General features: G+C 38.7%; 1 protein-coding gene across 2 annotated transcripts in view; it reads right to left on the reverse strand.

Moving 5' to 3' along the window:
- Positions 1-913: 913 nt before the first annotated feature.
- Positions 914-16,349, reverse strand: part of LOC149227747 (interactor of constitutive active ROPs protein) — a 43,512-nt gene continuing 28,076 nt past the window's right edge. The window contains exons 3-10 of one of the 2 annotated variants that reach the window (XM_089377909.1): positions 3,734-3,790; positions 3,454-3,529; positions 3,139-3,234; positions 2,745-3,026; positions 2,543-2,588; positions 2,327-2,405; positions 1,684-1,811; positions 914-1,463 (exon numbers count right to left, since the gene is read on the reverse strand). In XM_089377909.1, coding sequence (XP_089234035.1) covers positions 1,716-1,811; positions 2,327-2,405; positions 2,543-2,588; positions 2,745-3,026; positions 3,139-3,234; positions 3,454-3,529; positions 3,734-3,790 — 732 coding nt within the window. In that variant the 3' untranslated portion in view covers positions 914-1,463; positions 1,684-1,715. Of the gene's footprint in view, positions 1,464-1,683; positions 1,812-2,326; positions 2,406-2,542; positions 2,589-2,744; positions 3,027-3,138; positions 3,238-3,453; positions 3,530-3,733; positions 3,791-16,349 lie in introns of both variants that reach the window. The other variant, XM_089377908.1, reaches the window with a different exon arrangement.

Below are 16,349 nucleotides of genomic sequence, written 5' to 3' on the forward strand. Positions count from 1 at the left end.
GAGACAGGTGGTTTCTTGATCTTCTATCTGTCCAGCAAATCAATGTGCAAATTCATATTTGGCAGGGACATAGTCATGCAGTGGCAATCGTTTGACCACCGATTCAAAAGTGCTATGACATATAAATTAATATAACTATTATTGACATATAAATTATAGAATGACTTTATAGAGGTTATGCTTAAGAATACAAAAATATACATTAGGATAGCCAAAAGCATGTGAGATGCACGATTGATTAGAAAGTTTATTGCCCACAGGTTGGCCAAAACTAGCAGCTATTGTTTCAATAGTTGACAAAATACAAATGATGTATGTTTTAGAATGCACTAACATAAGCAGTGAAGAAATATGACTGAAGTATATCCCCAGAGTTGGCCTTTGATTAGATTAAAATGTATGTTAAATAGTATTGGTTAAAACTAGCAGCTATTGTTAAGCTATTGTTTCAATAGTTGACGAAATACAAATGATGTATGTTTTAGAATGCACTAACATAAGCAGTGAAGAAATATGACTGAAGTATATCCCCAGTGTTGGCCTTTGATTAGATTAAAATGTATGTTAAATTGTATTGGTTAAGATTTATTCCACAGATAGAGATCAAGCCACTGATCTAAGCGCATAAAATACCATTCCAAACTTATGCCATTAACATAGTTGCATCTAGGTTTTCCTTTTAGGCTGCCCATTAGCTTGCAACAGATAATAGTTTCAATTATCTCCACCTCTGAAAAAAATTACGAGACAAATATTTATCTGTTTTTCTATAGCAACATTTAAAATAGGGTACACTGGTTACCCTTAATCATCTAACTTTTCTGTATAAACAAAACTTCGACCAAGCAATTTACTTCCAATCTCCACAAGTAGGCAATAACATCTCAAGGTACTGATAACAAAGAAACACTAATAGCAAAAAAACACTAATTTATCAATCAGTGAAACAATGAAGTTTCATGAAACCTCTAATTCCCCTCCAAGCCGGAGAATAGAACAATAAGCTTGTGTCAAGTCTACATGGTCATACAAATAAATAACTCCCAAAAAATGAACATGTTCTCCAGTCTGACAAAATAGAACAAACTTCAAATAATTCCAGCACTAAAGCCTCTCTTAGGCTTTGAAGAAGCCATCTGTGCCCTAGCCTCAAACCCCTTCTTGCAAGAGAAAACCCATTGATTTCCTAAGCCAGTCAAAAGTAAATATTTTTGCAAGAACACCTGCTGGACCTCTACATATGAATATACTATAACATACAGAAGTCCTCAACCTTGTCTAATACTACCAAGACTGTAGAATTATTCACATGATAATATATGTGGTGGAGAAACAAGTGACAAAAGGGAAAAGAACGAACCACCTTCGGCTATAATTATTAAGGTTTATACCCTCTTCATATATCACAAGAATTATCTGCTCTTGGACATGGTATGAACTGAATTTCATCATGCAATGGGACACTGCAGCCAAACAACAAATGTTAAGCATCATTTTGACATTTTTCTCTAAATACCGCAAAATACCATATCTTGAAAATTTCTATTATCGTTGCACAGTGCAACCATGGAATCAAAAAATAAAATAAAATAAATTCAACCACTTCCTTTGTAAACATGGAATCAAAAGAATATGAACCACTTCCTTTGTAAACATGGAATCAAAAGAATATGAACCACTTACTTTGTAAACATGGAATCAAAAAAGAAGTATTCTTATTGAGGCAGATGTCGGCTTAGTAACCCATCAAATGCAAGATATAAATCCTTGTTGTCTGAACCAAATATCTCATCAGCTTTTTGCAGGGTTTCCTACAGTAGCCAAAATATTATCAGTTAAAATACAAGACACCCTATTCTACAATGTTTGTTACTTGTGAGCAACAAGTTTTAACTGTCTGATATACCGGCCTTGCATGCATTAGTTGCCTCCACATAATATCTCTCCACAGCAATGAAAGATTCTTAATATTAGTGCCTTTCTTAATTTTTACGCTTGATAATCTTTTATAAATGTGTTCATAATTGAAAGGAACCATTGCCCTGTCCATAAATCTAGATTTAATGTAAGAAATTAACTTTCACCCATCTATTAAGTGTCAATATCTATGCCACATCAGTAATTATATGACACAATCCATCAATATTTAAATAATGTTAGCTGGAACCATAAGATAATGTGAGAAATACAAGTAAATAAAGGCTAGAGTAACAAGTGATCCTGAACAAAGGTGATGGAATTCAATCATTGAAGTGACATCCAACAATTAGAAACAAGTACCCAAACAGCTAAGGACATTAAGAAACTATACTAACTGTGGAAATACCTCTCTGCTTTGCCGATGAGCATTTAGCTCTTTAATGTTGGCAAGGAATGCACTAAATTGTTCATATGATAACCGGCTCCTGCATTACATTAAGACACCATAATATGATATTACCAAACACTTATCAGTCCGAATTAATCCATTGATCTCTAGTTTTAATATAAGGAATGGGAGAAAGCATGTAGAGCAGAATCCAGATATTCCATATTGACAAACCTAGCTTGACGGAAAAACTCCTTTCCATCCACTCGTGGAGTACGCACTGAAATGGCAAAAGTGTTATGAATAAACATAACAAATTTTGAAATTTTCTTAGAGACGCACTGAAAAAAAGCAACCTATCTGGCACAATAATCAGGATTGTATAAGTACAGCATTTCCTTTACAAATATATATCTAATAGCATTTAATAAAATACCTGGAAGTGCTCTTCTGTGGGGAGGGGAATTTGGTGCGGTTGCATGGTGAGTTGGTGGTAATGATGAAACTCTACCTTCATATGGACGCCTTGTGGGAGATCCTGACACAGAATGTCCTCTTGGAGACACTGCGGTAGATGATCTTTTTGGTGAACCTGCTGCAGACATAGCCGATCTTTTGGGTGAACCAGCTGCAGATATCATCTTTGGTGTTCCTGTTGGAGTACGCCGTGGTGTGAGATAGGGTGTCAATGAAAAGCTCTGCCCACCTTGCCTTGAAGCTGCAAAACCATATCGAGAAATATAGTTTACTAAAAATGGTGAGAATTTCATTCAAAACTTATTTTAATAAAGTCAACTTCAGGCCTAGAGATACTGAGAGTATCAACACACCATCAATCTCTGCACGACTCTCTTCTTCTTCAACTGAATTGCTTGTTTCTATGGATCCATTTCCAGCTTGATTTGCTAGTCCATCATTACTGGCCTCTTCTGGCCCATCACAAAATCGACTTGATGTATGAATTGTATAAGAATTTCACAATGACTTCTCTTTTACAAAAATCTAATGTCAAATATGAACCTATTATAAATATAGATGTTGATTAATTGAGCCAACCAAATGACAGAACTAGAACCAGTATCGAAGCAGGAAAATTAATGACATAAAACTTGACAAAATTAAATATATTATTTTCTGTATGGAACCTCTTAATGATGAGCTGACAGACGGATTTGTGTACCCCAGTAGTGGGGTTGTCGTGCTCTCTATCACCTCAGATTGCTACAACAATAAACCAAGAACAATAGCTGATATTATTTATAGAAAACGTCCACAATTTCACAGAATATTTACAAATCTGCAACTGACGATGCACCCATCTGCTATTAATACTTTTCCTAGTATTAGAAAACAAAATAAAAGCTGATCACTCATAGATCCCCATTCATTCCTAATAGTTCCACATGCTTCAATATTCAAACTTACAGGTGTTTCATCATCCTCATGAAGTGATTGCATAAGTGTTTTCTTGAATGCTTCCAACTGCAAAAAATGATTATAAATGAGTCATTTCATAAATAAACAAAGTAGAAGAATATATCGCAGGAGAATGGAAAACTCTCAGGAACAAAGCATAGTTCAAATATATTATAGTTTGGCAAATCTTTCATTTCATAAACATGCAAATACTATATTGTACTGTCTTTGAGAAGAAACAATTAATGTATGCATACCTTTATATTAAGCGCTGTGCATGTTTTCAATATTTCAGATAACTGGAAAATTTGATTTAGCTAAATTGGAAAAAATAGCTATTTGGTGAGAAATGGCCCACAAGGTTTTCCTGTAGGAGAAATGTAACACACCACAGAGTACAAGATCTTACCTCTGTGGGAGAAACGTAACACATCGCAGAGTACAAGATATTTTAGAAAATATAACAGATACCCTTAAACATACAATGCTGATAGTCAAGTTAATATAATCATTTGTGCTCCAAGAGTTGAAATCACGGTAACATTTCAACTCTACAAATCAAACAGGATAATCCCTTCTTTTCTCCAAATTCATAGTCAGCTGGTAAAGAAATGTAGACATGATCTTCATAAACAAGACTAAAATGTTATGTTAGCACCTACAAACATAATGGCTCCAGTACTTGCTCAAAGGTGCCATGATGCTCAAAGGTGCCCTGATGGTAACAGTATAGAATGTTCAAATTTGGGTAGCTTCGGGATGAATTTCTCCAAGGAGAAGCCATCTTTGCCCCAAAGATAATTTAAATTTGAATAAAAGGAAATTACTATTCAGCTTGGCACTCCTTTCACTCTTATTTGACGTGACATAACTTAATTGGGCAAGTAACTATGTCAGCTTCATTATCAAGGCATTTATGAGCAAATTAAAAAAGGGTATTCCTCAAGTCGGCCTCACAAAATGCAGGGACACATTGGCACAAGTTCAGGTCGGCTCCACTATTGGTGGCACCGTTTCACCCAATTGAATGCCTATATATTAGACCTCCTTGTGGCTCATTTGAAACATAGGATTCACATCATCCAAGTGCAATCATCTGAGGTACTGCAGGCCTAAAGAAGATGAGCTGAAGAGAAGATAAGGATGTGCTTTTGGTCTTGTTTCTGTGTCTTGGTACAGGTCGAAGTTAGGGCTGTTGGACATCACATGGATCTGTGGTTTATGGTCTGTGGGTAAAGGGTTTCATCCTAAGGAAATGGATGTTCGTGTCTCGAGTTAATGTCTGCCAAATCTCAGAGCTATGTAACAGGACTGTGCCCTAACATGCAAGCTGTAAGGAGGGCCAAAGGCATGAATGAAGGCTACAAAAGGGGCCGAGTATTCCTAGAATCCAGCGCATATAGAACAGCGGGCCGAGAGCTGTGATTTCAGCATCTGAAGTTGAGGGCAAGTGGACGCAGTAGGGTTACCAACTTACCACAGGCCAAAGATTTCTGTGTCTTTTGGGAAGAGGGCCAAGCCCCTGTAGCACCAGATTAGATGGCCATAAGGCCTGTTTTGGGAAAGCTGAAAAGCCAGGTTTGTAGCTGGAGTAAGGCCAAGTATCCCACAAGTGACAGCGCAGAAGTTTCAGTGGGCAGAAGTGTGGGTCATGCTGGTTTTGAGGTCTGGTATTTCGCTGACGAAACCCTAGACACAGAGGTCTGTAATCTAGGCCAAAATATCAGTCAAGAGATGCGCTGAAGCCGTGGGTTTTAGGGCAGCAGGTTGGTCGTCCTGAAGGTATGTTGTGTTGTCTTTTCATGTTGGTGCATTGCTATGTGATGAGGTCCACTTTGAAGAGAAATAGAAGCGTCTTATGTACAGGTGCGGAGGGCTGCTAGAAGCGCTGTTTGGAAGAGCCCTACTTCAGCAGCTCTGTGATAAGGGTCTATGTGCCCTAATCTTCTGTGATTGGACAGTGATGTATGGCAGTGATACTTGATCTTATGATTGTGATGATATGACTGATAAATAACAGTGACACGTGCTCCTTTGGATGCAACTTGAGACAGATATATGCTACTTGTGACAGTGATATGGAGGCAGCCCTTATGGTTTCAGCTGTTGATCACTAGGAGACCTATCAGAGGTCTTGGGGAAGGCTTGTGAATGCCTCATTGACAGACTTGTATGCTGCCATCTCATGAGGATTTTGTATGATCGAGGGTTGGCCCCAGGAGGCCTAACATGATTAATGTTGAAAGGTTTGTGTCTCACATTAAAATTGTGCTATTGGATTGTATCTCAGCTGAACATTTGATGAATATCTAGGAAGAAGAAGAATGGATTTTGGGTTTTCCCCCTTGCGGGGTTTTGCCCTGATCTCTGACCAAAATCCTAGTCTCTATTGTGTATGCTTTTCTTCTGATGTTCCTTACTGTTCCACTGCATTGTTAATGTTAATGTTGTTAATTTTTCTTAGGGCGACATTGTTCTTTGCTATGATAGTTGAATTTCATCATTAATACATTAAGTTCACCCCATATCATCATTACATTATTCAGATCTACACCATTATACATCAACATGTGCAATAACATAGAAAGAAACAACATCACCATCATCATCAATGCAGCGGAACATAAAAAGAACAGTGGAGGAAAGCATGCACACACATAGAGACACCAAGATTGGTCCAAGACCAAGGAAAAACCCATTATGGGGAAAACCCTTGCAAATCTTCTTCTTCTTAGATCATCATCAAATGATGCAGCAAAAGAGAGTACAATGATCCATAATTTTATCTATCCAGCAAAACAATAATGATATATATGAGACAGATCTAATCATGTTAGGAATCAAAATCATCATACTGATGGATGTAATGTGCTGTCACAAATTGATGTCAATTGTTGTCACTGTGTTGAACACTGTTGAATATTGTTCTATGGTGTTGTCATTGTCAATGAGCCCAATACATATGTTTGCAGTGGAAACTAACAAATCACATCTACAAATCTATATAACAATAGAGAGGAACCTAGATCTACCTGATCACTAAAGTCAACTGAAGCCAAGATGTCAAACCCTAGATCTAAACTCAGGTCACTCTCATCCAAACTGTCTGTGTGCGACTGAAACTTCAGGGTCGCTCTCATGAATACAGTATGCGAGTGACTATAATCTGCAGAGTCGCTCCTAGGAGGTCTCTATGCGTGCGAGTCTGGCACTGGACTACAAAGACCCAAAGTCGCTCTCTTGCCAAGCTGTGCGAGCGACCGACAACCAAAGTTGCACCCTTGCTGACTTGTGCGAGCGACCGAGATGACAAGGTCGCTCACAGGGCTACCTGGTGCGAGCAACCAAGGACCAGACCCTTCCAATCTACCTCTGAACCCAGAGTCGCTCCCATAAGTCTTTATGCCAGCGGGCAAAGGTCTATAGTAGCTCTCATAGGCTTGTGTGCCAGCGACCAGGGACTAGAATGCCCTGTTCTGTGCCAACGATCAAGATCCAGAAGACCCTAACCGAAAGAAAACCTTTTGCCTATAATTTCAGACCCTTCAGCGAGCTCCTTCCGTTGAACCTGTGTGAACCAAGACAAAAGAGAAGAGAAGATGTGTCCAAATGATCTTGAGGTCTCTTCTATTTATAGGATTTCCTGAGGGGTCACTTGGGGTTAAGACTGACCCAAGCAGTTACTCATGTGGTTAGGGCCGACCCATTCCATAATACATGTGTGAATAAAATAATTCATAACTCAACTTCCGCTTAACCAAATTGGGTGATCTTTAATTTGATTTTGGTCCTCTTGAAAAGATGAATCTAATGCAATCATTATCTTGATCCTTTGAGTTGTCCAAGGTGGAATTTTACAGCAGTTGCAAAAATTAACACTCCTCAACCAAGGAGAATTCCACCTGCCAACATATGTCCATCGAACAATATGCCATTCTGGAATCTTAGAGTGTCGTCGCGAATCATCACGGATCATCTTTGTCATGTAGTCGTCGTGCCATGTCCATCTCAAGTGTCTCATCATCACAAATCATCATTATGCATCTCGACCTATCCTTTGCTTATTCCTGTTTATCTCTTGATTGTTCCTGCTCGTATGTTGATCATTCTTGGATCTAGAAGAAGAAGAATTTGTTATCGAAGGGGAGATCAAGCTACCACCCTCTATCCATCAAGATGCTATCTTGAATCTCTGGCGACGGGATGTTATCTGGAATGTTTTCATCAGAGAGCATATCATCAGGGAGAACATCTCAACCTGGAATCACATTGGGGAGCAATAGCTTCCACCCATACCAAGCAATAGGATACCTCATCGCACATAAGAGTAAACACTCGACCCTGGAATTTCATCAGGGAGCTATACCCTCAACCTGGAATCATATCGGGTCATCTCAACCCATCCTATTGCCTACTAATCTTCCCATCAATGACCCAAAATAGTCATGTGGTAGAACACCTACATCATAATCGCCTTGGGTTGTACACCCCCAAGCATACCCTCAACTTGTTGGCCAGATGAGGAGTAATATTCCCAACAAGCCCTGCTTGTGGGTATGATGCCAATTAGGGTATACTCTGCTAAGACCAAGATAGGGTGAGCTACAACTCCAACCCTATGGGTAACAGATAGGGGTAACTCCCTATATAGATAGGGTAACGCCCTATTGTCCAGAGTTCCCTCAACCCCAAGAGCCCTCCATCTCGATTCCTCACCCTGGGAGCTCAAACAAGGTAGGAAGAGTTGGCTTAGTGCACTCGATCAGCGTTGCCCCTCATCCGAAAGGGATGCTCTCTAAAAACCAAGATGCCTTTGAGAGAATATCTTCAATCTGCTTCTCTCAACCGCAGTTGTTTCCTGTTCATACAGAAAATCAAATCAAATATCATGTCAAATCATATATAATCGTATGAATCACAAAAGAGTACCATAATCATCCTCCCTCTCATGGAGGTACCAACCACAAACCTGAGCTTGTTTCGAACAGTGGCAGTGTCTCAATATATGAGAGTATCTCAGTCCTAACTATAAATATGGGACTTACTGCCAATTGGATCATCACAATGTATCTATGTCATATCCAGATCATGCTCAAACAACTCTCTAAGGAACTATTGCATCTTGCCTCACAGAGAGCCATGCTAGCAACATCATGATCAACCTCAGCCATGCTATGGACTTCTCATCCAAGATATCATGGCAGATCGCATGCTAAAGAAGCATCCAAATGTGCTTATCAACAACAATCTCAAATATCAACAATACATCTGTGCAAATACATATCATAGGAAAAATATCATATTCTCAAAATAGAACACCTCATGCAAATATTTCAAAGCATGGTTGGTGGTAACTTTATGTGAGTGAAGCAACTCACTCATGAATTCATTAAGGTTATATGCACATCATACATATTCAAATGGATGTTCAAAACATAACATCAATGCTTCAACCGTCAAATGCCAAGTCAAGTTCAACAACATCTTAAACTTCAAATCAGAGTATCCAAGGATTTTCATTTCATTATTCAAAAGCATTTTCCAATAGCTTTGCAATATGGAATTTCTTTCCCAAATTCTAGAAATCGATTCATCATGCCATGATACATCATTTCGGGCTTCATAAGCCATCTCCCTCTAATTTAGATCATCATACGCTCATCACATGTCACAAGTAGATCATCGGGATATAAAACCAAAACCATAATTAATATCAAAGCCATAACTTGGAACTCATCATCCTGACTTCATCAGATGACTGTCAAATATAGATATATCTGGATCACAATGCTCTAAGCATGATGCCTTGCTAAGCCAACATAATCATCCTTACATAACTCAATGTTGTACCATCAACAACAAAGTCAACTCATCAAAGTTTAGAAGCCAAATCATGACCATTATCAAAGTCATCATTATCATAGTATTAATACTTTCAACCAGGAGACAGGTGGAGCTCATATCAAATCATGACTTCATCATGCCAACAAGTCATGCATTATCAATCCGAATTTTATCAAGTCATTCTCATAAGCATAATATAAGTCATCCTGTCACTAGATGCAAATGCATACATCAAGGATGAGTCATGCAGGTTCCATTTTTCATGCCAAATCACAACTATCATCATTCCAACCATTGTGCTAAGAATAAGGAGGCCAACCCACATAAGTCATCATGCCCACATAGTATTGATATCAGGGCAAATCAACAATCGTCAAATCAAATCACTAGACATCAGGTCAAGTCCAAATTTGCTATCGTAGAGAGATCTATAATCAAAGCATTTCTCAATCATCAATTCAAGGTTATTGTCAAGCATCAGGACAAAGCACTATTCATATATATATATCAGTAAGCCAAATCATGCCAACCTCATGTAGCACAAACATGGTGACATATCTATAAGTATGTCCCAGTAACCTACAAACAAAAGTTCAATCGCATGTTCATGTTATGGAAAACATTCATGCTAGTAGATCTAGCCATCTGCAACACATTTGTGGTACTGTTATCTTCTAGGTGACCATCTGATTTCATGCACAATACGTCATTATATGATTAGCAATTTGACTCAACATCTTCAAAAAACTTTAGATGATGGTCAACAACAATCAGACCTTTGGTTGCTCTCTTTAGGTTATCATAAAAGCGACTTTCGCTGCCTGGTCGTTGTCTAGGCCTTATCATATGTGCGACTAGGGACAAAATCTCCTAGATCTGTGACTGCAACCGGAGAAAAAACCCTAATTTCTGAATGGGCTTCAAATCTAAGACCCTATTGCAAATCAATACTATCAGATGCACATAAATCATACTTCAGCAGCATATAACACAAATAGTAATAAGGGTAAGAATCTTGAGAAGTGATTCTCCCTCTGACTGGGGATTTGCATCATTCATCTTCATTCATGTAAGCAACATGTCTCTACTAGAGTCATGCAACATTAGATCTGTTAGATCATAAACATATGGTTATCAACATCATGACATCAATCTTTCATCAAAGGTTAGACTCAAAGCAGTAGATAGATGCAGCATCATATCTCAAAGATTATGAACACAATAGCATTTTCTGTCAAGTCACTCCATCAAGTTATTGCATCCAGTTTAACCATATGCCATCAAGACAAGACCACAGGCAGTAAGAGGTCTAGAATATCAATCTTACACTTATACCTCTCACATCAAGGTTATCATGCTCTTCATGACCAATGAGATCAAATTAGGTCATTCAATAAAACTTTACCAAAACAACAAGAGTGTCAATCTCTCTTTCCATATGCTTTCATCATGCTTATCGCAAGCATTACCAGCAAACTCATGTATAGGAGTCAATGAACTATCCTTCTATATGAAATCCATCATGACAAGTATCAAGAGTATCATTTTCTAGATCCAAGGTGCTAGCCTTCTTTACAAGATCAAGATATCCAACAGATAAATCATAGATGTTAGCAAAACATCAAGTGTATCAATGTATCAACATTAGATAGCCTCATAGAATTCAAGAAGGTCAAAATGTTCAACACTAAGTGCATAATTTCATCATAGGAGACATATATCCAAGTCACTTTCATATGCATGTATGAGCCATTAAAGAAAGAGGCATTATCATCATACCTTAGGGCTTACCGAGCCAATAGCTGAAACACAACATACCATGCATACCTTGAGGTATTCAAATACCTGAGCACCTACTCATTAGACATAGTGTTGATTTTTGGTAGCATCGGATGTGCTCTAAATCTCAAATTTTGCAGGGTGGCTTGGGCACATGTATTCCAAAGAACCCTGAAAGCGTTTTGGGAAATTCCACCCAAAAACAGTTTTATTAAAATAATTAATTATTGTTAATCGGACCCTAAGTCCAGACTTAGGAAAATAAAATAATTAATGGTCATTAATCTAACTGTGGCCATAACTTCTAAAAGAAGACGAGGATCAAGCAGAAATGATCTAAGCCATTGATTAGCTTCTAATCTACGTTGTTGAATGTCAACGAGGAGATTATTTAAGGAGGCTTGAGGGTCATTTGGAAGGACACACAAAGTGAGTTCAAAAGTTCAATTTTCTGAAGTAGAGCAACTGTTGGGAGAATATCGATAGTGAGCTTGTGCAATGAGGGGCAGGGATAGTTGGGTTGGAGTATCTTCTCCAGAGCCTAGAATATGCAGCAAAGAGGTAAAGAGACCCCAGAAGGAGGCAGTGCAAGACTCAGGAGGGGTTGACGCTGAGCCAGAAGGGCTCACGCAGAAGCAGCGCAGTTCTTCGAGCAGAACTTTGAATTTGCCGAGGGACCTGACCTTTCTGAGCCGGGAGGGTTGGAAACTACTCCATAAGGCAAATCAATTACGCTGGGCCTACGAAGAGGCAACACAAAAATAGTCAGGGACATGTTGGTTTAGCTGTCGGATCAGCCGAAACTTGCCAGGTAGAGTGAGGTAATCTCACAAATTTCTTTTGCCAGTTTATTTCTCTGTAACTGGATTGTCGGGAGGGCAGCCAGAGTTAAAACTACTACATAATAATAAAAACCCTCAAATCTGTTGCACGGGTTTTCCTGCATTAGGTTTTTCCGGGGACATTTGTCCAAAAACAATTGTGTCATTTGTGTGTATCATTCTCTATTGTTCAGTTTCTTGTTTTGGCATATCATTTAATTAGTGTAGGTTGCAGTGTATGTATTTCGATGTTTGCAGTAGGAAACTGCAAATAACTTGTTCATGTAAATCTAACAAGTAGGATAAATATCATCAGTGTTGCAGTATGAATTCTCGGGTTTAAGGAATTTCCACACATAGGTCACTTGAAACACTTGGTCACCTTTTCGTCAAGTACCTCTTTGTCTCTTTCCATATCTGCATCTCAAAATGATCCTCAAGAAGGATCTACACATCTCATCTCATCAAGGAGGTTAGAAACATCCATATACTCAAATACATATGAAGGAAGTAATAAACATAATCATCAAATCCATAAGTCTAGACAAGAAGAAGCATCATAAGTCAAGAAATACTTATCTTCAATGAGAGGTGATCGTCTCCCTCTTGAACCAATCTTCAAGATGATCCTCAAGAAGGATCTACATGTCTCATCTCATCAAGGAGGTTAGAAACATCCATATACTCAAATACATATGTAGGAAGTAACAAACATAATCATCAAATCCATAAGTCTAACAAGTAAGAAGCATCATAAGTCAAGAAATACTTATCTTCAATGAGAGGTGATCCTCTCCCTCTTGAACCAATCTTCAAGAGCCATCAATGTCCATGGTCCATATACCAATGTTGTCTTCAAGTATCCAACCAGATCTGCTAGGGATTATCCTATATAGGACTTGAGCATCTTCACATTGACTAGCTAGGTTCCATATCTCATATGGTTTCCATAAACCAGGGTTTTCTCTCCAACCCTAACCTCATAGAATCCATCAAACCCTAATCATCAAGATGCCTAGGGTTTTCTTCAAACCCTATAATTCTTTTAGGTCTCCGCCATCCTCTTCTTGCTTCAATCAATGGTGTCATCATCGAGGTGATCTCCATGACTTTTCTTCGGCCAAGCTTTGATTCCATGTTAATTTTTCATAGGGCAACATTGTTCTTTGCTATTATAATTTCATTTCATCATTAATACATTAAGTTCACCTCATATCATCATTACATTATTCAGATCTACACCATTATGCATCAACATGTGCAATAACATAGAAAGAAACAACATCACCATCATCATCTATGCAGCAGAACATAAAAGGAACGGTGGAAAAAAGCATGCACACACATAGAGACACCAAGATTGGTCTGAAACCAGGGCAAAACCCACTATGGGGAAAACCCTTGCAAATCTTCTTCTTCTTAGATCTTCATCAAATGGTGCAGCAAAAGAGAGTACAATGATCCATAACTTTATCTATCGAGCAAAACAATAACAATATATATGAGACATATCTAATCATATTAGGAATCAGAATCCTCGTACTGATGGTTGTAATGTGCTATCACAAATTGACGTCAATTGTTATCACTGTGCTGAACAATGTTGAATACTGTTGTATGGTGTTGTCACTGTCAATGAGCCCAATACATATGTTTGCAGCAGAAACTAACAAATCAGATCTATAGATCTGTATAACAGTAGAGAGGAACCCAGATCTACCTGATCACTGAAGTCGACTAAAGCCAAGATGTCAAACCCTAGATCTAAACTTGAGTCGCTCTCATCCAAACTGTCTGTGTGTGACTGAAACTTCAAGGTCGCTCTCATGAATACAGTATGTGAGCGACTGTGACTGCAGAGTCGCTCCCAGGAGGTCTCTATGCGTGCGACTCTGGCACTGAACTACAAAGACCCAAAGTCGCTCTCTTGCCGAGTTGTGCGAGCAACCGACAACCAAAGTCACAACCTTGTGTAGTTGTGCGAGCGACCGACAACCAAAGTCGCAACCTTGTTGAGTTGTGCGAGTGATTGAGATGACAGGGTCGCTCCCAGGGCTACCTGGTGCGAGCGACCAAGGACAGGGCCCTTTCGATTTGCCTCTAAACCCAGAGTCGCTCCCATAAGCCTCTGTGCCAGCATCCAAGGGTTTATAGTCGCTCTCATAAGCTTGTGTGTCAGCGACCCGAGACCAGAATGCCATGTTTTGTGCCAGCGACTGAGATCCAACAGACGCTAACCCATTGCAAACCTTCGGCCTATGATTTCAGACCCTTGAGTGAACTCCTTCCATTGAACTTGTGCGAACCAAGACAAAAGAGAAAAGAAGATGTGTCCAAATGATCTTGAGGTCTCTTCTATTTATAGGATTTCCTGAGGGGTCACTTGGGGTTAAGACTGACCCAAGCAATTACTCGTGTGGTTAGGGCCGACCCATTCCATAATACATGTGTGAATATAATAATCCATAACTCAACTTCCACTTAACCAAATTGGGTGATCTTTAGGTCAATTTTGGTCCTCTCGAAAAAAGGAACCTAATGCAATCATTATCTTGGTCATTTGAGCTGTTCAAGGTGGAATTTTACCGCAATTGCAAAAATTAACAAATGTTCTCTCTATATAATTGCTTATGATGATATGGGGTGAATGTAATGTGAAAAATTTGAAAATGTTTTAAAATGCAATCATCTACAGCAGAGAACAATCTAGCCCTTATATCTTTAACATAGAATACAAGCAAAGGGCATTGTATCAAGTAACCATTACGCCTTATGCACCAATAGCTCAGAAATATGCAGAGGTTCACATACATCCAAGATTAAGTCATACAGTTATTATCAATTGATGGTTTTAACTTTTTTCAGTTCACAAGTAAATCAAAATAACTTGTGTATATATTTCTCATAAAACAGTGATAACACATTTTCTGACATGTTTGCCAATGTTTCCAACCACCATTAGAATCTAGGGCAGAAACTTTGATCCATTGTACTAATATGATTTACTATGGTGTTATGAAGCTACCCCAATATAACTTAAAATCCAATTCCTGATGAGTTTATAATTCTTCCTATCACTAGAAAACAAGGCCAGAAAAGCTAGTTGGCAATGGCCTCACATGTTTGATACTACTTCCAAACGTCACCAAAAGCAACGCCAAAACCTCTTACAAAATTACTCTAATTACTCTAATTAATATTTGATTCTAAAATCCCACCTCAAGTGGAAAGGCAATCTTAAGAATTACTTGTTGGATTAAAGCATATTGCAGTTGAACGTAAGCAACATGAAGAGTCTCATGTGACATCAAATTCTAGATCGGAGAAACCCAACATCCCATCCAGTCTTGCAGCCAGTAGAATGGTTTCCACTAGGGATTTTATAAGAATTTGTTCACAACAGAGCTTTCAGCTCATATCCTAATGGGATGACATAAATCCCAACTCTATAAGACCTTAGAGGTAGACTCAAACCTTAGAATACAGCCCACCAGTTTTACATTACCGAATTCTTTCCAACAACCTTGAGTGTTAAGGGAGTTTGAGTAGGATAGCAAGCATCTACCCAGGATGTCATAGCCCACACCACCTCCTCCCACCTCGAGGTTTTCTCTAGACTCTTTTCTCCCCATTCTTTATTCCAACATTATGTGCTCATGCTCTTTTATGTATTTGTTACTTTAGCTTACTTTATGATTTTCAAGTAGCCTTGCAGGTGCTTATCGTTGATTGTACTTTTATTCCTTAGTCCCACTGACCTACATTTTTGGTCATTCGTTGGACAGTAATGTAATTATTGTACCTTATCTTATTGGTAGCTTGATGCAATATTGAATAGACAATCATCTTGGGATGCCTCAATGGTGAAAATTCAGAAGGATGTAATATCTTATGTTTGTCCATGACTGGTCAGAAGGAAATAATATTCGATGTTTGTTCACAAATACAACTTACAAAACCTTATATTCGTCCCTTCCACTTGCCCATTGGCTTGCGGGTGATATGGTGTGGTAACCTTGTGTTTGATCTTGTATCTGCCCATCAAGTCTGCAATGTGCCTCAAAGTGAATTGAGTTCCTCCATCAGTAACTATTTCCCAAGGTAGTCCGAACTTGATGAAGATTTCATGAAAGAATTATGCTATTGGTTGCTTCGTTGCAACAGGGAGTGCCTTGGCTTCC

This window comes from Pinus tabuliformis, chromosome J (genome assembly GCF_031772625.1).
Source record: "Pinus tabuliformis cultivar Carrire ecotype Pingquan chromosome J, CPIR1, whole genome shotgun sequence".
NCBI lineage: Eukaryota > Viridiplantae > Streptophyta > Pinopsida > Pinales > Pinaceae > Pinus > Pinus tabuliformis.